Here is a 25,632-nt window from a genome sequence, read left to right as displayed (position 1 = left end):
AAAATTCTCCCCCTTGCTGCACCTTATCTTCTCTCTGATATCATAACAGCACAATACAATAATCTTTCATTCCTTCTGTTGCTCATAGTTCAAATCCTGCTCGCGAATTCATCATACTACAATAGTTCTTTAAATAAACAGAAAAAATCCACAGACCCTGGGTTTTAAGTGGGAAAGTAGGTAGGGAACTGGCTGAGAGCAGGCTGAGTTGGGTGGGTAGTGCCCCATTCATCCAAATGGAGCAGCCTCCGATGGGACATTGATTTCACATGCAGAAGGCTCTGAGTTCAATCCCCAGCAAATCTGGTAAGGCTGGAGGGACTCCTGCCTTGAAGAGGCCCTGCCAGTCAGTGCAGGCAGTATTGAGCTATATGGACCAGTGCTCTGACTTAGCATAAGGCAGCTTCTTTTGTCCGCGTTCCAACAGATTTTGTACTTCTCTGAATGAAACTTATCCATCCATTGCAGGGAGTTGGACTTGACGACCCTTGTTGTCTCTTACCAGCTCTACAATTTTATGATAACAGTATCAGGGACTGACACGGAAACACGCAACCCATTTATTGTACACCGGATCGCCGGCATGAAGTTAGCAACTTTCTGAAAGCAGCGCTTCTACTTGCCACTGACAATTAGCCCCAATTTGCCAGTGGCCACATTATCGTTGCCCTGTGGGGCGCGAGACCCTTTTTGCCGCTCATAACAGCAGGACGGTACACAGCCTCTTTATCTTTTCCCTATCGACCAAGAAATTGACATTTGCAACCACACTAGGTGCTAGATTGGTTACCGGGAGAAAAGAACAATATCGCATATTCTACTTTACAAGTGGAAATTTAACACTTTGCCGAGGATACAAAATGTTCAACAAGTATATTTAGGCGGAGGGAAAGCTGGGGGAAATTTGGTTCGGTTCACGTTTTAACACGAACCTGCCTAATTAGCACTTCTTAATATAAAATATGAAACACAGCCATCCTTCACAATTTGCCCTTCCCGGAATTAAATAAAATAAAATGCATGTGTTTGAGGAAAGTGCATGTAAAAAAAGCATATACTAGTTAAGTAACATAAAATGCATTATATTGGGGGGGGGGGGGAAATTGCTTGCAAAAAATGCATTTATTAGGACTAAAAAACATGCACGAAAATGATGGTGAATTTTCCTGAGTTCTTTAAATTTTAAAAAATTACCTTCTGATGAACCGGTAGGATAAACTGAATTGAAGATTGGTGCAGGGGGAAATGAAACTGAGAGAAAACAAAAATGACAGAGTTGCCCCTACCTAAGCAGAGATAATGATCCTGGGGCCTAGAAAATCCTATTAAAGCCAAGTTATGTCAAACAGCTTGGACAAAATCCCATTGAAATCAACAGCTTGAAATTGTCATCAGCTCACATCTTACAGTGAGATTATCTTGCTTTTTTATTATCTTGCACTATTAATGTGCAAAATGGTTTGCAATAAGAACATAAGAGCCCTGCTGGATCAGGCCCCGGGTCGATTTAGTCCAGCATTTCTGTTGCCAGAGGTGGCTATCCAGATCTTCTGCAATGCCCACAGAGAATGAGGCCAGCAGGCATTCCCTGTCATGTTAACCTAGAATCTGATAGTCAGAGATCCCGTTAAGCAGTCATGGCGGGGAGGGGGGACCCTTATTCATAGATATATACAAATCATCCATGAATCTTGTCTGGTCTCTTTTTAAAGCAATCTAAGCTAATGGTCATCACCGAGTCTGATGAAAACATTATGCAAGTATCTTCCTTGTTTCCTACATGAAATGGTTTGATTTGAATCTCTTGGAGTTTCACATTCTGGTTGTTGTTTTTTCCAGTTCTCCAAATGCTGGGAAGCAGCTCTTGACAGGAGTACACATTTAAATATATATATTTAAAGCAAACACGCATCTAAATATGTTTGAGGGGAAACGCACATGCAGAGATGTTTTAAGAGGATTTTTATATATGCAAAAAACAACAACAACAACCCACAGATTCATATGGAAACAAGAACAGAATTATGGGCAAAAAGCTGTGAAACTGAAATGGGCTTGGATATATCCTGATTCACTTACTCATCCTTAGCAATGTGCCTTCTTCACTTGAGAATGTGATAGAGCATTTTGGTCAAAGGCCAATAAATGAGTCTTTGGACCTGAACCAATCTCCCCGCTCTAGTCAAACATTCTGCTCACTATACTAAAATGGTTCTGAAGTACACCCACTCATTAGAACTATGGATCAAGCTGTCATCTAAATGCACACAGAAGCTTTACTACCCCAGACAAACGAAACAGCCCCATAGCTATTATTATCATTATTAGTAATATTTCTTAAAATCGCATACCACCCTATACCCATATATCTCAGGGTGGTTCACAACATAAAATCACAATATAAAAAAGAGAAAATAGAAAATGAAACCGAAACAACAACAACCCAAAAATCCCCTCTTAAGTGTCTTGAGAAACATCATCAAGGCCTATTTAGTGCCGCATCCTGTTTTCCATAGTGACCAATGAGATGTATATGAAAAACCCAGAAGTGGGACATGAATTATGGTCCTACTCAATATGAGGCAAGCATCATTCTGTTAAGGACTGTACAAGATTTCAGAATTAGAAGATTTCTGTCAAAGAAAGGATGGGTCTTTTAGTGCGTTCACGTCAACACAATCTAGGTTAAAAGAAGGGATGTAATACAGATCCTCAACAAAACTTAAATGTAAAGCAATGTTGCATTTCACAACACCACAAAGAGTGAAAATCACTTTTTTAAAAAACAACAATACAAGGACATCAATGACAAATTGATGTATCTCGTGAAATTTAATATAAAGTATCCCTTTAACAGAAGAATGGTGGTTGTATAAAGATTTGATGCTTGTGGTGGAGGGGGGAAAAACAGGATTAAAAAAAGCAAGGAGTATTTCGTCAAGTTTGTTATAATTATCAACAGTATCAACACCTGTCATCTTTAGTTCTGTGAAAACGAACCTGATCCTCTGAAAGAATAATTTCAACAAATGGCTCGGGCAAAATGATGAGCAGAACACATGGGTGTTGAGAGCCAAACTAAGACTACAACATTTGTGGAAATATGCTGCTATTATTCTGGCAAAAGGACTATTACCTCTAGACATCCTGTGCATGCAGTTGCTTCGTGGCATATAACCAGGGTGCAATATGGCTGGAATTGGGGAATGATTCAACAACGATGTATTCTAAATACATTTTTTTGGCCGCTACAGAGGCATGTGCCCTGGTTCGCAACAATTTTTCCCCTAATGGGATTTCATAAATTCGAGGTAGCACTTTAAGGTATGTGTGTCAGTATAACTGAGGAAATCCTGGGTCCCAGGCTGTCGCTTAATCCTTTCACCTTCCTCTTAAGATACGTCATCCTTTAAGCAAAACATATCCTAAGGTACAGCATTTATTGTGACAGGAACAGCAAGGATAGTGCCTGTCAGACTACGGATATCAGAAAGTTTCCTAGTTACAGAAGAGCAGTCCTGGAACAACGTGGAATGATTTTATTTTTTTTTAAAAAAGCTGATATAACATTTATTTGTATTTGAGATGGCAGTTTATTTTTTTAAAAGGTCAGTGGAGACCTTTAACAAACTACCTCCAAGAGCAATGCAGACCTTTGCTACACAGTTTATCCCAAGTGAAAAACAAATCTAGATATATTTCTCAACATGGTTTAAACGGAGATTATTAATGTGACTCGCACTGATGTGATTTGCTAGCACCCAGGGAATGATCCAGCCAAGTCTCATCGATTTCAACTTGAGGGAAGAGGGATTTTTTAAAAAGAGAGAGAATGTGCTTAATTCACCCACTGAAATCAACTGGGCTTTGAAGTCTTTCGTTTTGACTGCATTCTGCCCCTAATATCAGGCATCACAAGTGTTTTATAAAATACATTTTCCGTGATATTTTTGGAGCCGGCCTTTGGTACGTAATAATTTGTGATGATCATGTCGGAACGCATTTTAAAAATAGAACGGGGTCGAAGCAAACAAGATGGTCTTCTTCCACGCAGCTTTTGCACCCGCGGCCTGCTTCTGTGGCCCTGCCGGCACAGACCACTCAGGGCACTACTGCAGCTACACAGATCTATCGGACCGGGATGCCAGCAATTTCTCTCCCCCCCCCCCCTTGAGCAGGTGCAATGCCGATTTCCAAGGTGTAAAATTACCAGCCTCTGCTAACGCGGCAATGCCTTGGGTGTTTATAATTATTATACCCACTCCAATAAATGAGTTAACAAGAACGGTGGCCAAAGGACATGGTAGCCAGAAATGTCAAGCACACTAGAAAAACAAACAAACAGACAAAAACTGTCAACAAGTTTCACGACCAAATCCCAACAGATTAAGCTCTGATGTTTGTGGCAGTTGTGGGAGCTGGGTTCACTTCTTCACGTCTTAATTCTCTCCTTCCCCCCCCCCACCCCTCACCCACTGGAGAAACACACTCCCATATAATTTCCCTGTTTTAACACCACGATTCCTCGCTTTATGGACTTTCAGCAAGTCCTTTGCAAAAGAAAAACTCGGCCGTTGACATCTAGGAAACTGGGTCTTCCCTCCTGTCGGCTCCTCTGCGAACAGGTCTATTGTGCAATAAAGATACGCTGGTTTGTGCAAAACTTTTCAGCTGCAAAAGCTTATCCACCTACCAAAGGTCAGGCGTAAGAGGGCTGCCGAGGAGAGATGGCTATTCTCAGGAAGGGAAGGTACGGGATCTGCTCACAAATAACCCCCTAGTGGTTGTCTTGGATTAGACAGCGCACGATATCCAGAGCAGAAGGGAGCCAGACAAAACGGATTTTGGAAAAGGCAGTTTCGAAGGAGGGATAATAAATAATAATAATAAAAATAATAAAGCGAGAGAGAGCCAAAAATTGAATTCAACCCTGAACTGATCTCCTGCCTTTAGGAAGCAAATATCTCACTACTGTAGAATCACTCAGAAGGGCTGGTATCCAGTATCAGGCATTATTTTAAAAATATCTAGCAGAAGTTCACAAAAACAAAAAGCACACCGTTCAGTCTATTCCTTTGCTGCAGCTTGGTCCACAACCCACTTTAGTTGGAGTGTTAGTAAAGCAGCTAATTTAGCCCATGTTAATTAAAGAGTACATTTGAAGACAGAAGGAAGGGGGGGAGAGAGAGGATGAGTTTAACCAAGCTCCTCATCCCAATAATTGCTCCAAGCTGATTGCATTTACCATCGCTCTAAGATTATTATTATTTAAATACATGCCAATTCATCCCTATTCTGAGTGTCGGAAATACAGAAGCATTTCCAAATGATATAAAACATTTTTGGGGTGTTTCAAGTATGTTTTCCCTGCCCCAAGATTTTGCTTTACCCCTCTAAACAAAATTGTTGGCCAGAGCAGAGAAACAGTGCAAACTGTTTGAGAAGATTCTCCTAAAATTATCGCGTTATCAAAGCGTACAGTGTGTCAAGTGATACCTGTATTTGGAGTAGGGATTCCTTCTGAGCTTTACAATTATGATGACATTATTGCCCAAGAAATCGTAGTGTGTTTGTGTGTTTCAGTAACACTGACGCTACTTAACTAAATGGTAGGTGAATATATTTGCTTTGCAATATGATTTAAAACAACTAATGTGATGAATTGCCCAAAGTGATATTGTTCTGTCATTTGTTCACTTTATCATCTGTTTGAGATACACACACACCCCTATGCACACTTGCCAGCTAAATAAATGCAGCCTGTTCCAAAGCAAAATATAGATTTCCGAAGGAGCCAAGAGAAACTTATTCAATCCCTATCAAAAAGCACCATGGCTAAAACAACAAGACAGGTTGTCACATTTTTAATAAGGCTCCGACACAGATATTGTTGCTAGTTAGAAGCTCTCTAAGACGCTGTAAATACCTCTTGCATTCATTATGCTTAATGTCTCTGGACAAGAGGGAAAAGAAGAAACAAGGTTTTTTGGGGGGGGGCTCTTCAAAGTAGCAGGCACACACACACACACACACACACACACACTGTCCTCACAAGCAAACATTTTAAAGTCGAATGGCTTGATTGCAGGACAGCAGGAGGGGGCAGCAGACTGGCCACCCACCCCTCTCCCTGTCACTTCTCAGATTAACCCCTCCAGTGCCAACGGCAAACCAGCCGGCCCGAAATCTGGCCAACTTAAATCCTGCGTTTGGCTCGAGCCAGAAGCTCAAGGCTCCTTCCATGGAATTAGTCACTTCTCCGCTCCCTCAGAAAATAGCGTCCAGCCCTGCCTCACCATTCTAGCCGTAGAGAGAGGTACGAATCTATTGAATTGTTCGTTGAAATCTACAGGCTACAAACTAAAGGCGGCAGCAGCAGCAACAAGAACCCTCAGATAAGTTATAGCCAGCATGTTTCCTAGAGATCTAAAGAAAAAAAAGAAGAGGAGAAACCACCCAAGTGTGCAAAATCACTTCGAAAATAAGTGCCAAATGAACACACTGAAAACACATTATTCCTTCTGTTTTCATGCAGAGAGACGTCAGCGGGCCAGATTTTGTTTGGACAAAATGGATGTTTGTGGTTATTCCCAGGCCATGGGTACAAATCAGAGAAATACAAGGAGAGGTGGGAACATGGAGTTGAAATGACATCATGTGCCAAGTACCAGTACCACCACACAGTTTGGCTGCTTAGGGGGAGCAAGGCGAGAGGGGGAGCCCTGTAGTACATTCACTCTGGAAGGGCATTGTGGAATACCATTCTGACCCATCCCAGTGACGGAAGGCTGTCAGTTTTTCCACTTTCGGAAAAAACCAAAACAGGAGGCAAGCGTGGGGCAGTGCATCCCTTCTGGGAAACTTTAGCCAAGACAAAAACTACCATATAGGCAGGGAAAGGATTTGTCATTTAGTGGCACCGAAGGAAGACTAAAACAAATTCAGCAAGGGACAAAAATGACAAGAAAAACACAATTCACAAATATATTACTGCCCCATAGACTACTTAAAAAAAACTACCACCTTGAACTTTCCTTGTCAGCTGCTGATTTAGGATTCCCCCATAATTATTATTATTATTTAGAGCAAGTGAGCCAATAAATATTTTGCATGAAACATCCCTTCCTTTCCTCCCTCCCCTGTTGTTTATCAAGAGCACAACCCATCCTTCACTTTGAAGACTCGTGGGTCCATGTGCCCATCTTCGTCTTCCGATGCCTATTCTTTGGGTCTACAGAGAAATCATGACAACATACGCCAGTTCCTTTAGGTTTGCAAAAAGCATCCCACACACCACGAACGTTGTCAAGCAGCCCCTTTTGTTTTTCCACTGACAAGGTTTTTATGAAGACATTCAGCGTTTATGCCAGGCATTTCTGAGCTCTTAAATGTTCTTGTAAAATTTCACAGCAACGTCCCTAATGCTGAAGTTACAGGTCCCTCCCATCAATTGCTTGAGTATGTCAGAACTTCACCTTGACTTGCCTTTTTGTATCTAACATAGGCTGGGTCTCTATTTTGAAAAAAAGCAAGAAAATTAAATCTTGGTGGTGTATATTTTATTTTTATTTTATTTATACACCCTAGAATAAAACTGGGCGGTCACATCGTACCTCATCAAAACCCACCTCTCAGTACCTTTTGCACTCGACATTTCAGCTGTCTGGAGTGCCTTTCAAAGTTTTGGCAGAACCCCTTCTCGATTTAAAAACAAGATGAACAACAGAAGGGACGGACAATCTCTCTGTGTGCATGCTAAACCTGCCCTGAGTTTGGATCAGCAAACAGCTAATTCACCAATGAGGAGAATATGGTCAAAGATTCATCCCAGTCTTTCTCAAGGATGCAATAGACACTTTTCTTTCTAGGCTTCTGTGTTACCAAAGTTAAGGGAAAGGGGAGAGGGAGGAAGCAAGCAAAGCAAAAGAGAAACTGGATCATCTCCCTTTCCATGAGAGACAACTGCCTCCCCACAAGATGTAAAGTGAAGTTATGGAAGTTTCAGAATAAATCAATGTGCTAGAAAGGCAGGGTGTGTGTGCGGAATATCTCTTCCTTAGAAAAACTTGGCCACTGAGAAACTGGACTACCACCCAAAATGATCATAAAATCAATGTCTCCTTGTAGCCCACCCCACGGCCTGTGCAGAACGGGCCTTGTAAGCATTAATAACAATGTAGTTAGGGTCTGACAGGTGAGAACACTGATTTCAGCAAAATGCACAAACAACATTAGGCTCCGAGAGGGCCGGGTGTGTGTGTGTGTGTGGAGGATGGAGAGATTGCAAGAACATCCTCTATCTACGCAACCCGAGTCTTCATGTGAATTGCGCATGTTGTGTTGTGAATAACTTCCACAACCTGTACAGATCTCCATGTGTGTGTAACTACAGTCAAACACAGAGAATGTAAACAAATGGTAATGATTAACAGAGATATTGGTTTGTATTACCAGCTAAAACCACAGATGGAAAATGGTAAATAAAAAGAATTGTATGGCAAGGTTTCATTCTCGTCCTCCCCCCCCCCCATTTAACTATTTCTGTCTATATACCTTGATAGCTACATGTCTGTTAAGGCTAATAACATATGGATTATTTAACCAGTACTTCTCCCGCCTTCAAACAAGCAAACAAACAAACAGAAATAAGAATAAAACTCTGAACACACACCTCATCAGGGAGATGAAAAAGAAAGAGGGCAATCAACTCAAAAGTTGAGTTTCAAAATGAAAATGAAAGCGAGCTCTTTAAAGCAGGACATAGGAAGAGAGAGCACACCGTTTATATCCCTGCCTTCTGCACCTATTCAGCTCAGAGGAAAAGTTACACAGAGATAGCAAAACAAAACAAAAACACTTTATATATTTGTAAGCATGTTGCTATGGACATGCCATGCAGAATAGCTTCAAACCTCTAGAGTTCTTCCCCTCCCCGGGGAAAAAGAAAAAAGAAACCAGTTTTTGCCAAGTTAACCTAGGATTTTTACTAAGATAAACAGTTAAGTTCTCGCAGGTATGTCCGTATCACAATATTATGAAATGGGGGAGGGGGGAAAATGTCAGCGATTTTAAACAAAGGAGAGAAATTAATTGGATCAAATAAAACCTTGGAAGGCATTCAGAAGTGCCAGCCCGAAGTGTTTTCTGTCAAGGGTTAGAGTTACGAAATACAGTAGTTTTCAGAACAACCACCACCCCCCTTACTGATTTCAGTTGCTTTATACTGGTATATAAAGCTATATAGGTGCACACACATCAGTGTACACACAGATATGCATACGTGTATCTGTACACATACACCCCTAGCTAGTTTGTTCTCTGGCAATCTAGTATTCTTTGCACTCTATACTTGCAACTTCTCTGCCCTCTTAAGATGTTTGACGGATATTTTCCTCCCTGTGCCTTTTACTATCAAATTCAGCAATCTGAAAGCTGAACAGCTTGGCTTACCATATTTTTTTACCAGCTGGTCTATCACCTAGCTTGCATTACATAGTCAGATGCAACCAAATGTTTATGCAGAATGTAGCTTTCATGAACCGTGGGGAGGGGAAGCTGGGAAACGTGCGCTCTGACAATTTAAAGCCTTTTCATTTTTCTTTATAAAGACCCACTTAGAAATGCAAAGGCTTTGAGTCCCCTTCTCATAGCCAAACATGGGCTATTTACAAGCTTAAAATACAGGGGGGAAAGTGGGATGGGGAGAGTGGGATGATCTTGGTTCCACAGTGTACAAGTGGTTGAGAGTAATCTTCAAACATAGTTAGCAAAAGTCAAGATTTATGTGAACTGAGCAATCTATGGGAGGAGAAGGAGACTTGGGATCTAGACCTCATGAACAGCTAGGATCTGAAGGACTTCTAAACTTTGGCAAGTGGGTGGTAGAAGTACAGGGGAAGAGGATGGTAAGGCAAACAGGTCATAAATCAAAAGAGCAGGTTTTGACACGCAGTCAAAAAGAGGTACTGATAAATTCAGAATGAACTGTTCCACTCCACTCTCTCCGCTTCCCAAACCCACTTTCTGTGTTTTGGTTTATTATTTTGCTTGCACAAGCTTGGGATGCTGTTAACTTGCCTCCCAATAGTCACTCCTGTTAGATCAACCACCACTACCAACGGGAGGGGAGAGGAGTCATGTGCTTCCTAGAAACTTTTTTTTTTTAAATGGAAGGATCAAATTGAAAGTTTAAAGCCTCGCCAGTTCTTCCATTCATTCCAGGAAGCGCTCTCTCCAAAAAGGCAAGGAAGATTTAATTTCCCTCCCTTCCCTTTTAAATAAAGACCAAAAAAATGTCTTCTAAGACATTGTTGCTTCTCATTATCTAGAAGATTAATTCAGAAGAAGGAGCCGGGAGCGGCGGGGTTGGGGGGGGGGGGAGAGAACAGAAAGAGGGGCGGCGGCGGAGCAAAAGACAGAGATATACAGTCATGATGATGTTCATTCAAATCTCTAGCAGGGAGCTAAACAAAATCCGAAAGGCATCGCTGTCGAAGTAGGTTACAGGACTTTGGGTGATCCCTTTCAATCTAGTTCAGGAGATGGAAATGGTGCGCGGTTGGAGGAGAGAGAGAGGGGGGAAAATATAGCAAACAGCAAACATAGATCAGGAGTAATCTGACATTACTGCATGCTGGGAGGGAGATAAAGTGCATGGTTGTTTGTTTGTTTTACTACTACGGATTTTTCTTTTTAAATATATATAGATATACATATATATTATTGACGCGCATACAGGGAAAGTTGCACTTTAACAACATTGGAAAGATCTCAAATCATCATCATCATATTTAAACGCGCGCACGCACACACACCCCAGTAGCGAATGCATGCAAAGCAGATATATTATAAATATATACAGACACACACACTGATCTCCTGGACTCACCTTTCAAACTCCTGGGGTAAATCGGGGTCAGTGAGCATGCTGAAGGGGGAAATAAAAAAAGCACAATTTTTCCCCTTTGTCACAGTAGCCAGCTATGATCGCCTCCAACTGAACCTGTCAAGTGAATCCAAACCTCCTAAACCGATTGATTTTTCTCTCTCGCTCTCTCTCTCGCTCGCTCTCTCGCTCTCTCTCTCTCGCTCTCCCTCTGTGAGCTAGGGACTCCTTGACCAGTCTCTTAAAGGGGTAGCGCACTTTAGCTGAAGGAGACAGCGTCGAGCAAGCTCCCCCCACCGCCGCGCCACATGGCTGGGGTCTGACAAGCAGGCAGCAGCCTCCGCCAACCTCAGGGGTGCCTGTCCGCTTTTGCCTTTATTGCCCCTCTCCTTGTCACAGCCCCCCGCCCCCCACCCCTTGCAAAGTCAGCTCCTTTCATCCTCTCCTCTTCTCCAATAGCCGCACACACACACACGCAACCACTACTTGTCTGTGACACACACACACACGCACGCACATCTGAAAGCTTCGTGCAGGATCCTGCCAATTTCAAAACCAAAAATTTGTGCTCGCAAAATAAAATAGCAATCGCCACCTCCAGCCTCGATTTCCCCAATGTGCTCAGGACGGGGAAGGGGGGGGGCGTTACTGGGAATGGTGAGGTGTGGAATATGCACATTTGCAACACTTATTCCAACAGAAATGCAGTTATAAATAGAAACGCACGTGTTACACACACACACACAACCTAAGCAATTTCCCCGTCTAGGATCTTCCCCTAGTGTGGCCAAATTATGTTTTCCCTATCTTGATATGGAAGGACACACACTTTGGATATCCCAATATCTAATTCTGCCACTAAAGATCATTTCCCCATCCCCATTCGCTTAATCTTTTAAGAGGGGAGAAATCAGTTGCAAAAGTCCCTCTCCCTGTTTCTCTTTCTCTGTGAGCATCTCTGTTGCACAACAACAACACACGCACAACACAACCACATACTGAATGAGTCCTTGGCAAATTTCTGCTAGTCAAGCCTCGGCTCCACAAATATGAAGTCGGAGGGAGGATCAATACCTGAATAGCATGTAGAAATTTGTTATATTCAATATGTGTCTTAATTTATAGGTCTACATAGCTGTTAGTTAGCACAGGCAGACAGTGAACATGTGAGTGTGTGTTTCCACCATTATTATTATTATTATTATTATTATTATTATTATTATTATTATTATTAAAAATCTCTGCCAGATTCTGTTGACCAGAATTATCTAATAGGCAAGCCTGACACCCATCACTCTGCCCTTTGTAGAGAGAAAGATCTGCCAAGGGGAGGGAGGCAAGCTAGGGGGGAGATCAGTGGCCAAAAAGAAACTTAAACAAGGGCTGCTGGCTTAATACAGAAAAGCACTTAGCAACTCATTGAGAGGAGTTAGAAAAAAAGGGAGGGAGGGAAGGAGAAAGAGAGGGAGAAAGGGGAAGAAAAAAAACTCTGAACACCTAAGGACAATCTTCAATATTTCCAAAGGGTTTCTGTACATGGTGTGTGTGTGTGTGTGATATCATATATATATATATAATTTTCTCACCTCTTCTTCATTTTTTAAAAAATAAAAAGTCTCTGTGCAAAGGGAAGGGGAAGGGGAAGAAAAAAAAAAAACCACCCTACACAACAATCAAGCATTGTTCTGGAGAAAGAAAAGCAACTTTGACAGATTGAAATATACCAGAGGCCCCTTCAAGGAAACCTGTAAACAACTTGTCATTCACTCTGTCGGTTTCACTGCCTTGCCCACAAAGTGCGAGGAAGCAGCCTGGCAACACCACCGCCATCACCACAAACTATGGGGTTGGGGGGTGGGGGTGGGAAGATAATCCATAGCGCCCCCCCCTCTCCCCAGATCACTAAAAAAAAAAGTTTAACTCAGTTCAAAAAACACAAACAATAAAACCCTTGGCTTTATGGAATAGGAGGAGAGACTGCGCCACAAGGGACAGAAAGCCACATATGGTGCAATGTTTGTGTGTGTAAATCCTGATCGAGCCAGCCACACAACCACAAACACACGCAACCACCATTTTCCAGGTCTACGCAGTTTTCCTGGCTTGCCCTCTCTTTTGCTTGTGGATCCTTTCCCCGCATTTCCTTCTGCTTCCAACCTTGTCTAAGGCAGTCTTGGCACAACCTGAGCCACAACTCCTATCATGCTGGCTGGGGCTGATGGGAGTTGTAGTCCAGCCCCACCCCACCCCAACTAAAGAAGTGGTTCCCAAAATAAGTGATACTGCACCCTGGAGGGCAGTGGGATTACCTGGAGCAAGTGAGAAGAGGGGGTACTGGAAGTATAAATAGCTAGCAGGCTTTGAAAAGCTGGTATCACTGGCTCAAGTTCACCAATTTCGTTTAATTAGATTAAATAGTTTTTAAACTGGATTTTGAATAAATGTGAAATCAGCTGTTCTAAATTTTATTGAGTTACTTTCTTCCTTAGTAGGTCATGCAAACCACTATTCTGAGCAATGCTTTTCATAGGGTAATGATAATAATAATGTATCACTTGTATCCCCCCCATCTGTCTGGGTTGTCCCAACCACTCTGGGTGGCTTCCAACAAAAATACAAACAAAACAAAGAAGCATCATACATTAAAAGCTTCCTAAAATGGGGCTGCCTTCAGAGGTCTACGGAAGGTTGTATAATTGGTTTTCTCCTTGACATCTGATGGGAGGGTGCCACTACCGAGGAGGCCCTCTGCCTGGTTCCCTGTGACTTAACTTCTCACAGTGGGGGAACCGCCAGAAGACCCTCAGAGCTGGATCTCAATATCCAGGCTGATTGATGGGGGGGGTATAAATGCTCCTTTAGGTAGGGGGCACGAGGGATGAGTTTATGCAACCAAGGCAGGGGTTTGGCAGGCTACCAGGCTGAGGAATGCTGGGTTAAAATAACGCCATATCCTCCAACATTTCTCTGGTGAAAAATGCCCTAAGGAAAAGACATGCCCTAAGGAAAAGCAGGACAGTCCAGGATTAAATCAGAAACTGGGATGGCTTCTGTAAATCCGGGACTGTTCCTGAAAAATAGGGATGCTTGGAGGGTCTTTTAATATAGACGTTGTAATGGTACTACTTAGAACCTTCTGGCTTCTGCAGGTACTTTCAATTATTCCATAACAATCAGGCAGGCTAGGAAGGGGTGGGGGAATTTTTCAGCCTGAAAAACTGTTTGGACGGGGCCAAGGGCAAAACTGGGTGGAGCAACACATTAATTTACTCGCAGTTCTCTTTCTATCTCATACCCTCCAACTATCCCTATTTGCCCGGGGGCATTCTTGGAATTGCAAAAACCACCCTGGCTTCCAATTTGATCCCAGAATGTCCCAGGGGTGAGCAGGATGCTTGCAGTGCTGCCATTCTCTCTCTCACGATTCAGCTGGCTCCTTCCAGAGCTGGGTGGTACACAAAGCTCTGTCCTTCACCACTTCACCACCTGCACGCCAGCGTCGGCCACCTGAGGGAGTTGCTTCACTCTGTCTAAGGGTAGGGCTGCCCCCGAATGCAACACGTTTATGTGCACCGTTTGTGTGACACACACCAGTCTGTGCCACAGTGAGTTTTAGCACATCAGCGACAAACAACCACAACCAGGTGAGACACAGGGAGAGAATGAAGATGCCTGCAGCCGCTGGGATGGACCAACACAAGAAACTACGTTGCGTTGCTCACCCTCAGCAGCAAGAGGAAAAGAGGAGTGAAGTGTGTGCAGGGAAGCCTTCAACTGCCTGCCAGATGTGATTGGTTAGATTTTCTGGGGAGGCTTCCATTAGGAAATCCCTGCTTAGTATGGAGACTATTCTGCAAATTGCCCAGACAACAGATATGTACCATAACAAGAACAACACTTAGAATCATAAAACTGTAGAATTGAGGATCAGTTCCTGGTCCAATGCAAGAATATGCAGCTATCCCATACGGGAATCGAACCTACAACCTTGGCATTATCAGCACCATGCTCTAACCAACCAAGCTATCCGGACTATCATTTAAGGCTATCCTTTGCCTTAAAAAAAGGAAAAACGGTTCTGGATTCTTTATATCACTATCCTCTATTTCTTTTCCACAACAACTCACTTCCTTCCTCCTCCTTTCCCCCAGTTTCCTGCAGTTGGGCCCTAGACATAATAGGATCTCAGTCTCTTGACCCTATCACCACTTGATCATGTCCGTTCCTGTACAAACACCCTCTCTCTGACACTCACAGGCAGGCAGTATGCTTACATTACATATACATGTTAAAAACCACAGGCGTTTGTAGGGTGGATATGCACCCCACTTTACAGAGAACAGTCCTCTGCTTGAAGGCACTCTCTAAGAACATAAGATGGCCCTGCAGGATCAGGCCAATGGGCCCATCCAGCCCAGCAACCTGTTCTCAAAGTGGTCAACCAGATACCTCTGGGAAGACTGCAAGCGAGACCTGACTGCAACAGCGTTCTCCCCCACTTGTGATTCCCAACAACTGGTATCCGGAAGCACATTGCTTTCAACAGTGCAGATGGAACACGGCCATCGAGACCTGTGGCTATTGCTGTCTGAAGGGCTGTGAAGTCAAGATAAAGGACCCTAAGAAGGGGAAAGCAGCAGGGAACTTGGAAATGCCCATCAACAGGGAACAAGCTCACCTGGTGGCAGCCTTTCCTTACTAGGCAAAGGTGAACTTAACACATAGGAGATATTTCTAAATTTGCATCTAGGCCTATAAATGAAAATATGCAAGTTTAATGAAGTTCTGTGCCATTCTTTGCTCATAAAAAGAGGCATGTCCAGTGGGTCAAAAGAACGAAACCACAGTTATTAAAACATGGTGTGTGCACGCGCTTTGATTTGCAGAACAAAATAAATTGTTAAGTGGTCTGCCTAGACCCCCACCAATTTTCAAGTGGTCCACAAAAGAGAAAAGAAACATCCAGCAGTCTCTGCTCCATGATTTTTTTTTATTGAGTAAAGCAGATGCGGATTGCTTCTGATTGAGTGGAAGAGTGGTGGACTGGGTGGGGGCAGGAGACAAGAATTGCTCAAACCTTTCCTTGTCATTCATTTTTCCCCATTCAAAATGCTCTCTTAGTTTAGGAAGGCTGATCGCCGAAGAATTGATGCTTTTGAATTATGGTGCTGGAGGAGACTCTTGAGAGTCCCATGGACTGCAAGAAAATCAAACCGATCCATTCTTAAGGAAATCAGCCCTAGGTGCTCACTGGAAGGACAGATCCTGAAGCTGAGGCTCCAATACTTGGGCCACCTCATGAGAAGAGAAGACTCCCTGGAAAAGACCCTGATGTTGGGAAAGATGGAGGGCACAAGGAGAAGGGGACGACAGAGGATGAGATGGTTGGACAGTGTTCTTGAAGCTACCAGCATTAGTTTGACCAAACTGTGAGAGGCAGTGGAAGACAGGAGTGCCTGGAGTGCTCTGGACCATGGGGTCACGAAGAGTCGGACACAACTAAACGACTAAACAACAACAACAACAAGTTTAGGAAGGAAAGTGAGAAAGGGGAGACATGATAGAGGTGTATCAAATTTTGCATTCTGGGATAAAAGTAAGTAGGAAAAGGCCTTTGGGGTCGTGAAGTGAAGTTTAATAGTGAGAGATAGTGAGGGAAGGCAAAGCATAGCCATCATGGCTGGTATCTTTATTGCTAAATCCTCTTTTGAAGTTGGGGCCACCACTGTATCCAGTGGGAGTGAGTTACATAGTTTCACTATGCACTGCATGAAGATGTGTGTTTTTTTAAAAAAATCTGTCCTGAATCTTCCAATGTTCAGCCAACCAGCCAAAGCAGACAAGAAACAACATATAAGAGCCAAAGAAAAAGAATTTCAGTGAGCATTTAACTGTGTAATCCTTTGTATTGCTAAAAAGAATGAAGTCTCACCATCTTCACTGACATTTACTCCTAGGTAAAGGTACATAGGATGACAGCCTGAAATTCCCAGGGTGGAGAAGGAGAAGCTGGTTTGGTCTTTTATACTATAGCGGAGGGTGCAATTCTATGAACATTTACCTGGGATTAAAGACTACAAAACTCAATATTACTATGCATGAAGATCTGTGTGCAAACATAAAGAGATAAACGTAATGTTAGTATTAGCAAAAGTTTTCATTTCAAATAGCTGTGGGGGCAGCGGCAAGAGAGAATAGAAATGCACCAAGAAGGAATGAGCTACTGAATCAGTTATGGGTGAGAACTGATGTATCCTTGATTCAGATACTTACACAGAAAGTATATGAAGTTGCCTTATGCCGTCAGATCATTGGCCCATCCAACTCAGTATTTTGGGTGTGGAGCTGAATGCCCTCGTGATCTACCTTCTAAGAAGCCACATGCTGGTGGTGCACAGGGCTGAGCAATGGCCATGTACGTTAGGCTAAATGCCAGTCAGAGGTTTCCACCATGCACCCATACACACAAACCCGCACATCCAGGCAAGCAAGGGGCTTTACCAAAGTTCAAGGACACCTACCAGCCAGGCAAGAACACACAAGGTATAGAGTGTTTTCCTGGGGACAGAGGGTGTGAATGGAGAGCATGATGTGTAGCTGGGGAGAGTCTAGAGAACCAGATAGAGAGGTCGGGGTGTGTGTTTGGCCCTAGCTCCCTCACTTAAGAGTCATAGAACTGTAAAGCTAGAAGAGAGACCCAAGCCCTGCAAAGCAGGAATCACAACTAAAGAATCCTTGAGAGATAGCTGTCCAAACACTGTTTAAAATTTCCCAATGAAGGAGAGTCCACCACCTTCCAATCTACTTCTCCACGCTGGTCTACTCTTGACTTTCCAGGATGAGATCCTTCTAATGCAGGAATGTCAACTAAAGCATCCAAGACAGATGGCCATACAACCTCTGCTTAGAAACCTCCGGCAGACTCTCCTTCCTTGGAGGTTTTTAAGCATAGGTTGGATGGCCATCTGTCAGGGGTTGGACCAAATGGCTCTCGGAGCCCCTTCCAACGCTGTGATTCTGTGATTCTATAGATGATGAGAATGGACCCTGGAGCCCTCCAAATGCAAAGCATGTAGCCTACCTTTGAGACACAGCCCTTCACCGTCGCTGCCCTTGACTCCCTCACCCCAACAGAGAGGAAGTCTACGTTGACAACTCTGGTGAACTCTTAAACAGGTGGGGAGCCTCTATCTTACTCCACCCTCCCTCCTTTCCAATAATAATAATAATAATAATAATAATAATAATAATAATAATAATAAATTTATACCCCGCCCTCCCCAGCCAGAGCCGGGCTCAGGGCAGCTAACACCAATAAAATAAAATCACAGTAAAAACATAATAGGGGGGAAAGAGAGGGGGGAACCCAATTAAAAATACAGGTTAAAATGCAATTTAAAATGCAGCCTCATTTTAAAATAGCTGATAAATCAAGACCATAAGGGGAGGGAAACATAAGGGTCAGACCGAGTCCAAACCAAAGGCCAGGCGGAACAGCTCTGTCTTGCAGGCCTCGCGGAAAGATGTCAAGTCCCGCAGGGCCCTAGTCTCTTGTAACAGAGCCTTCCACCAAGTCAGGGCCAGTGCTGAAAGGGCCCTGGCCCTAGTTGAGACCAATCTAATCTCCTTGAGGCTTGGGAATTCCAAAATATTGTTATTTGTGGACCTTAAGGTCCTCCGCGAGGCATACCAGGAGAGGCGGTCCCGTAGGTATGTGGGTCCTAGGCCGCAGGTGAACCATACTGCATGCAGTCCCCTGTTTTATTCAGCAGCAACAACACTGTGTGGTGATCTGCCTCAGCCTCCTGGACTCTCCCCACCCACCCACCCACTAACCCACTCCTGTAGCTGCACCCTCCAGCAAAACCCTGTTGCTTCTGCTTGCATCTGTTTCTCCCCAGATCAAGGCAAACACACTGGCAGTGACTTATGATGTTATTTTAAGAGAAGTGAGGGTGCAGTAACTTTGGTAATCAGTGGCCCTTATTTGTATTCTTTTGGAATGCTAAATATAAACACTCTAATCCAGCACGGGGGCATATTTCCGCAGGCGATTCCCTAGCCCAGCCGAAAGAGGAATCGTGTGTGAAAATGGGTGCTATACATGGGGAGGGTGCTCGCCTAACCCAGCTGAGTACGGCCGCATCCAAACAGCTCTCTTAAGAAAAGCCTGTGATAGCACCATGCATCTGTCCTAGAGACTTGATAGCGTGGGCCTGGGTACCCCCAAATTCCCCATCGAAACAACTAACCTCTGAAACACCTGGTTCTTCAGCCAGGCTATGAGCTTATAGCTCCAGCCGTTGTTCATGGAGGGAACAAAGGGGTTAAAGAGTCTGTTTCTGTTGGTTTATTTATTTTCTGAACTGAGATATTGGTATCTTATTCGGAGAGGGTTAATTGGCTCAAGGTAGCAGTGAGGCACACACCCCTATCAGGAGTGGCTCACCTGTGCTTCCCAGATGTTGCTGAACTCTAACTCCCATCAGTCCCAGCCAGCATGGCCAATGGTCAGGAATTATGGCAACAGTCACACAGAAACACCTGGAGGGCCACAGGTTAGCAACTCCTGTTTTTCACGATCCTTGCACTTTATTTATTTTAAATATTTTTATGGAATTTTTTTTGACATAAAATACAATGAGAATCAGACTAACCTACAAGAGTGATTTTTAAAAATCCCCCAAAAATATGAAGGAAGAGGGAAAGAGAGAAAGATAGAGAGAAATAACTGGAAGGCCCTTTATCATTTTTACAGTTGTCAAAAAGTGGGATTTCCCCCACTCCCATGGCTACACAGTGACAGTTTCACATCATCAAATCAGCTCTTGAGAACCTGTTAAGTTCTTCTGAACCCGGTTTGCTCGTGAACATCTTAAAAGTGATCAGTTGCTGCTGATTTTTTTCCCCCCCGGCTATTTTATTTCTGCACCTGAAGAAGTTTGCAAACTATGAAGCTTGTTTTTAAAGTGTTTTTTAATTTAAAAAACCCAAAAAATAAATAGCTTGCAAACATTTTAATAAGAATCATTCATAATAATAATAATAATAATATTAATAATAATAATAATAATAATAATTTATTATTTGTACCCCGCCCATCTGGTTGGGTTTCCCCAGCCACTCTGGGCAGCTTTCAACAAAGATAAAAGATACACTGAAATCTCACATATTAAAAACTTCCCTGAACAGGGCTGCCTTCAGATGTCTTCTGAATGTCAGGTAGATGTTTATCGCTTTGACATCTAATGGGAGGGCGTTCCACAGGGCGGGCGCCACTACTGAGAAGGCCCTCTGCCTGGTTCCCTGTAACTTGGCCTCTCGCAGTGAGGGAACCGCCAGAAGGCCCTCGGAGCTGGACCTCAGTGTCCGGGCAGAACGATGGGGGAGGAGACGCTCCTTCAGATATACTGGACCGAGGCCGTTTAGGGCTTTAAAGGTCAGCACCAACACTTTGAATTGTGCTCGGAAACGTACTGGGAGCCAATGTAGGTCATTCAAGACCGGTGTTATATGGTCTCGGCGGCCGCTCCCAGTCACCAGTCTAGCTGCCGCATTCTGGATTAGTTGTAGTTTCCGGGTCACCTTCAAAGGTAGCCCCACGTAGAGCGCATTGCAGTAGTCCAAGCGGGAAATACCAGAGCATGTACCACTCTGGCGAGACAGTCTGCAGGCAGACTGAATGTCCTCAATATATTTATTTCGATTTACAATCAGTTATGATCTGCTTGTCAAACCTAAAGAGAGCAGAGTGATGTGCAATTAAAAGAGTAAAAGGGGGGAAAAAATAAGATAGCAAATAGGAACTCAGGAAGCTGCCCTCTACTGAGTCAACTCACTGGCCTGTCTAGCTTGGTTCATTTCCAGGACCAATTCAAAGTACTCACAAAGCTCTAATTGACTTGGGTCTCAAAAATCTGAAAGACTGCCTTCTACCCTACAGACTCTCTCAGGTGCTGGGACCAGCAGAGGGGATCCTCTTGGAATGATCAAACAGAGATTTCCCTCCTTCCTTTTTTGGGGGGGAAGAAATTTACAGCACTAGAAAGAACAGCATTCCTAACAGATGATGATCAATAGTATTGCTATGAAGGTCCCATGAAACGCTCTGTTGGGCAACAAGAGTTCTGCAAGTGGGACCCATAACATAAGGCTGTGGTGCAGAGTGTTTCTGGGGCTTCTGCCAGCCTGCCCAATTCCAGAACACTCTATTACATTACCCCTTCCCAACCTGTTTTTTCCGTCCTTTCCCCTAGAATAAATACTCAGGATTCTGTGCCCTCTAAGCATGCGTAGTCCTCACTGTGGTGTTATTGCAGGGGAGGGGTGTCCAACTGTGGCATCATCCACACACAAGGAGGAGGGAGGTTTTGGCTATATAAAGGATTTGTATGTGAGTCCAGTTAGGGATGCGGGTGGCAGTGTGGTCCAAACCATAGAGCCTAGGGCTTGCCGATCAGAAGGTTGGTGGTTCAAATCCCCGCAATGGGGTGAGCTCCCATTGTTTGGTCCTGCCCACCTGCTCCTGCCCACCTAGCAGTTAGAAAGCATACCAAAGTGCAAGTAGAGAAGAAGAAGAAGAGTTTGGATTTGATATCCCACTTTATCACTACCCGAAGGAGTCTCAAAGCAGCTATCATTCTCCTTTCCCTTCCTCCCCCACAACAAACACTCTGTGAGGTGAGTGAGGCTGAAAGAGTTCAGAGAAGTGGGACTAGCCCAAGGTCACCCAGCAGCTGCATGTGGAGGATGAGAGACGCGAACCCGGTTCCCCAGATTACGAGTCTACCGCTCTTAACCACTACACCACACTGGCTCAGTAGATAAATAGTGATAAGTAGGTACCGCTCCGGCAGAAAGGTAAACGGTGTTTCTGTGCACTGCTCTGGTTTCACCAGAAGTGGCTTAGTCATGCTGGCCACATGACCCAGAAAAACTGTCAGCGGACAAACGCCGGCTCCTTCGGCCTATAGAACAAGATGAGTGCTGCAACCCCAGAATCGTCCACAACTGGACCTAATGGTCAGGGGTACCTTTACCTCTTTATGAGCCCAGTTAACATTTTACACAGGTTTCATTTACGTCTTTTAAACTCAGCTACAGATATGCAACCCCCACCATCATGCCAAGTTTGTATCCTTTACAGGACTACAAGTAGGAAAAGTGAGAATGGGCTACATCTGATATATTTTCTCATGGGGATTTGTTGTGAGTAGCAAGGGCTCACTTTGGAAGCCTTGATACAGTTGGCTACAATACAGTTTCGATGGTATATTTAGGAACCTATTTTTTGTTCCAGGAAGTGGCATGCTGAGCTGTCATTTTCATTAATGGGAATTTAGTGCGTGTGTCAAGTTGAGATTTATTTTTTTAAAAAGTAATACAACTGATTTATACTTTGAAATATATAAATGCGAGGTGTTTATGCGGTGGTGAAGAAGCTGAATTGCAAAGAAACAAAACAAAAAAAACAACAACCCAAAAACCCAGAAGTGGTAAAGAAAAGCATTATGCAATGTGTTGACTCTTAACAAAAAAATAGACTCAATCATTTTTAAATCCCAGTCTTCACTGTAATTGGTAACTTTAAAAATGCCAGTATATATATGTATACTAATTAGGGCTAAGCAGAAATTGCACACTGTTTCCCGGGAATGTTTTCAGCACTGCTACACACACACACACACACACACACACACACCAGCAAAAATATTTCATTCAATCGTATTGTCCTTTCCTGCTTCATTTGCCATCCATGATCCCACCCTAAAATCAATTCTGATTGTGTGTACAGGGTAGCAGAGGGCTAGCCAATGAGGTGCCCACCAGATAATAAAGGTAAAGGTAAAGGTAAAGGTAAAGGACCCCTGACAGTTAAGTCCAGTCGCAAACGACTCTGGGGTTGCAGTGCTCATCTTGCTTTACTGGCCGAGGGAGCTGGCGTTTGTCTGCAGACAGTTTTTCCGGGTCATGTAGCCAGCATGGCGAAACCAGAGCAGCGCACGGAAATGCCGTTTACCTTCCCACCGGAGCAGTACCTACTTATCTACTTGCACTGGCATGCTTTCGAACTGCTAGGTTAGCAGGAGCTGGGACTGAGCAACAGGAGCCCCGTCATGGGGATTCAAACCGCCAACCTTCCAACCGGCAAGCCCTAGGCTCAGTGGTTTAGACCACAGCGCCACCAGATGGCGTTGGACTACAATTCTCATCAGCCCCAGCCAGCGTGATTAGCAGTCATGGACGGTGGGAGTTGTAGTCCAACAACATCAGGAGCGCACCACACTAGATACCCCTTGCTGTAGTGATATTATCCAATTCACTGAGTGAGGGCTGGGAGGAATTATGCACATGTCTAACTTAGAAAGCATTGCTTGCCCATGCTCACTCAACTGACTGTTTGTCCTCAGTGATACCATCACACAGCCCAATCAGATTGCCAATGTGACGTGTTGTGACATCATTGAGTTCGCCGTGTGCTTACAGATTAGTTGAGATGATTCATGTGACCAATTCAACAGGAAGAAACCATACATTGGAGAGAAAAAATGACACCAAACCGTCATCAGGTGGGGGAGAAAAAGCACAGAATAGAACTGAGAGGGGAAAGGTGAACGCTCCCACAATCAAAGTGTTCTTCAGGAAAATTTTCCACCTACTTTGAAACCGCTGTTTTTGGCCTGAAAGCTGAAACAAGTCTATTCAGTGCAAACAGGAGATGATATTTTGCAGATTATGAGCTTCTCTGAAAGTCCAAGAGTTGTATGATCCAGCCAAGCTTAGCACTTTCAGTAAATTCCATCCATTTCAGTTGGAGAGCATGGCAGGTGGTGCTTAAATTTTCCACTGAAATGAACAGTGGATTTAAATCTGCTAAACTTTGGCTGGATCCCACGTTTAGCAACTTGATGATGAGTAGTAGCAGTAACACCGGTGCTCATATGGCTTGTTTAGGTATTGATGAGGAACAACTGCTCCCTCGAAATTAGAATCATTGTTTAACTGTCATTTTTTGCTCACTCTCCATGAAATCTAAAATGGCAGCAAAATGCTGACCCTTTGATAAATGGGAGCCAGTGTACACAGAGCGAGCACATAATTGTGCATTGTGTGGCAGAAAGAGAATGCCTGCTCTGGAAAGATTTGATTCATGGCACCTACATTCATAAAATTCTGTTAAGAGGAAGAGAGAAACCAATTGTTCTCCATGGAGACTGATGGTAAACCAGGAGGGAATGGGATCTTATTGCAGGAAGAATGAGGAAGGTGAAAATACCAAGAGTTGTCACCAGCAGTTAGAATAATCAGTGGCGTAGCGTGGGTTGTCAGCACCCGGGGCAAGGCAAGTAATTTGCACCCCCTAACACGTGGATTTGCGCCCCCTAACCCTAACTCCCAGATGTTGCACCCAGTGCGGCCGGCCCCCCTGCACCCCCCACGCTACGCCACTGAGAATAATCACACAGTGGTGAAAATAGAACCCAGGGAGGCTATCCAGTGGTACCTTGGGTTAAGAACTTAATTTGTTCTGGAGGTCCATTCTTAACCTGAAACTGTTCTTAAACTGAAGCACCACTTTAGCTAATGGGGCCTCCTGCTGCTGCCGCACCGCCGAAGCACGATTTCTGTTCTCATCCTGAAGCAAAGTTCTTAACCCGAGGTACTATTTCTGGGTTAGCAGAAGCTGTAACCTGAAGCATCTGTAACCTGAAACCTCTGTAACCTGAGGTACCACTGTACTGGTGCTACTGCCAGAGACTTTTCTTTTTCCTGAACGGGGGGGGGGGGGGAGGAAGAGGCAGGTAAGGATGGATTAAATGTGACTGGCCCTACTTCTAAAGAGAGTCAATGGAACAAAGGTAGCCAATAGGATGTCCTCTGGATATTACTGGAGTAAAATTCGCTTCATCCCTGATCATTAGCTATATGGGAGTTGAACAACACCTTTAAGGCACCAAATTGGCTATCCCTGTAATCAGAGTATGGAACTTGGTCCTAAGTTAACTCGGGTTCAAATCCCAGCTCAGCCACAAAGCAAACTTACCTTACCTCTCTCTGCCTTACCTAGTTCAGAAGGGTATGGTGAGGATAGTATGGATTCAAGTGACCAGAAAGGAGAACCCAATGAAACATCAGGAAGAACTTTCTGATGGAAAGAGCTGGTTGACAGCGGAATGGACTCCCTCAGAAGGTGTTGGGACTCTCCTTCCCTGGAGGTTTTTAAGAAGACGTTGGGTGGCCATCTGTCACGGATCCTTTTGCTGAGATTCCTACACTGAATTAGCATCTAACTTAGGGGTGAGGAAGCTGCTACCCTCCACTACAGTTCCCATCATCCCTGACCTTTGGCCATGCTGTTTGGGGCTGATGGGAGCTGGAGTTGAACAATATCTGGAGTGCTACTGGTTCTGTGGGTTGTTAGGGGTGGGGTGGTACCTCTGGTGAGGGACAAGTCATGCTCCTTCAAGGATCACACCTTTAGTCCCCACCCTGCACTCCGTTCTCACCTGTAGCTCCTAGAAGCTGTCAGCATGAGACAGTGGTTGAACCACCCTGAGATCTCTGGATGAAGGGTTGTATACAAACCTAACAAATTATTCAATAAAATTCTATGATTTTACAGATTGACCCCATGTACACCACCATTAGAGGGACGCGGGTGGCGTTGGGTTAAACCACAGAGCCTAGGACTTGCTGTTCAGAAGGTTGGCGGTTCGAATCCCATGACGGGGTGAGCTCCCGTTGCT

General features: G+C 44.0%; 1 protein-coding gene across 9 annotated transcripts in view; it reads right to left on the bottom strand.

Annotated features, from left to right (window-relative positions):
• Positions 1-25,632, bottom strand: part of SOX5 (SRY-box transcription factor 5) — a 749,551-nt gene that overhangs the window by 373,104 nt on the left and 350,815 nt on the right. For 2 of the 9 annotated variants that reach the window (XM_081926956.1, XM_081926963.1), the window contains exon 1: positions 10,889-11,210. The exons of 4 other annotated variants lie outside the window; for them this stretch is intronic. In XM_081926956.1, the coding sequence (XP_081783082.1) occupies positions 10,889-10,926 (38 nt within the window). In that variant the 5' untranslated portion in view covers positions 10,927-11,210. Of the gene's footprint in view, positions 1-10,888; positions 11,214-25,632 lie in introns of those variants that run through there. 3 more of the 9 variants (XM_081926964.1, XM_081926962.1, XM_081926957.1) reach the window with 3 other exon arrangements.

Source organism: Podarcis melisellensis (genome assembly GCF_964234715.1).
Source record: "Podarcis melisellensis genome assembly, chromosome: 10".
NCBI lineage: Eukaryota > Metazoa > Chordata > Lepidosauria > Squamata > Lacertidae > Podarcis > Podarcis melisellensis.
This window is presented reverse-complemented; position numbering and strand designations above follow the sequence as displayed.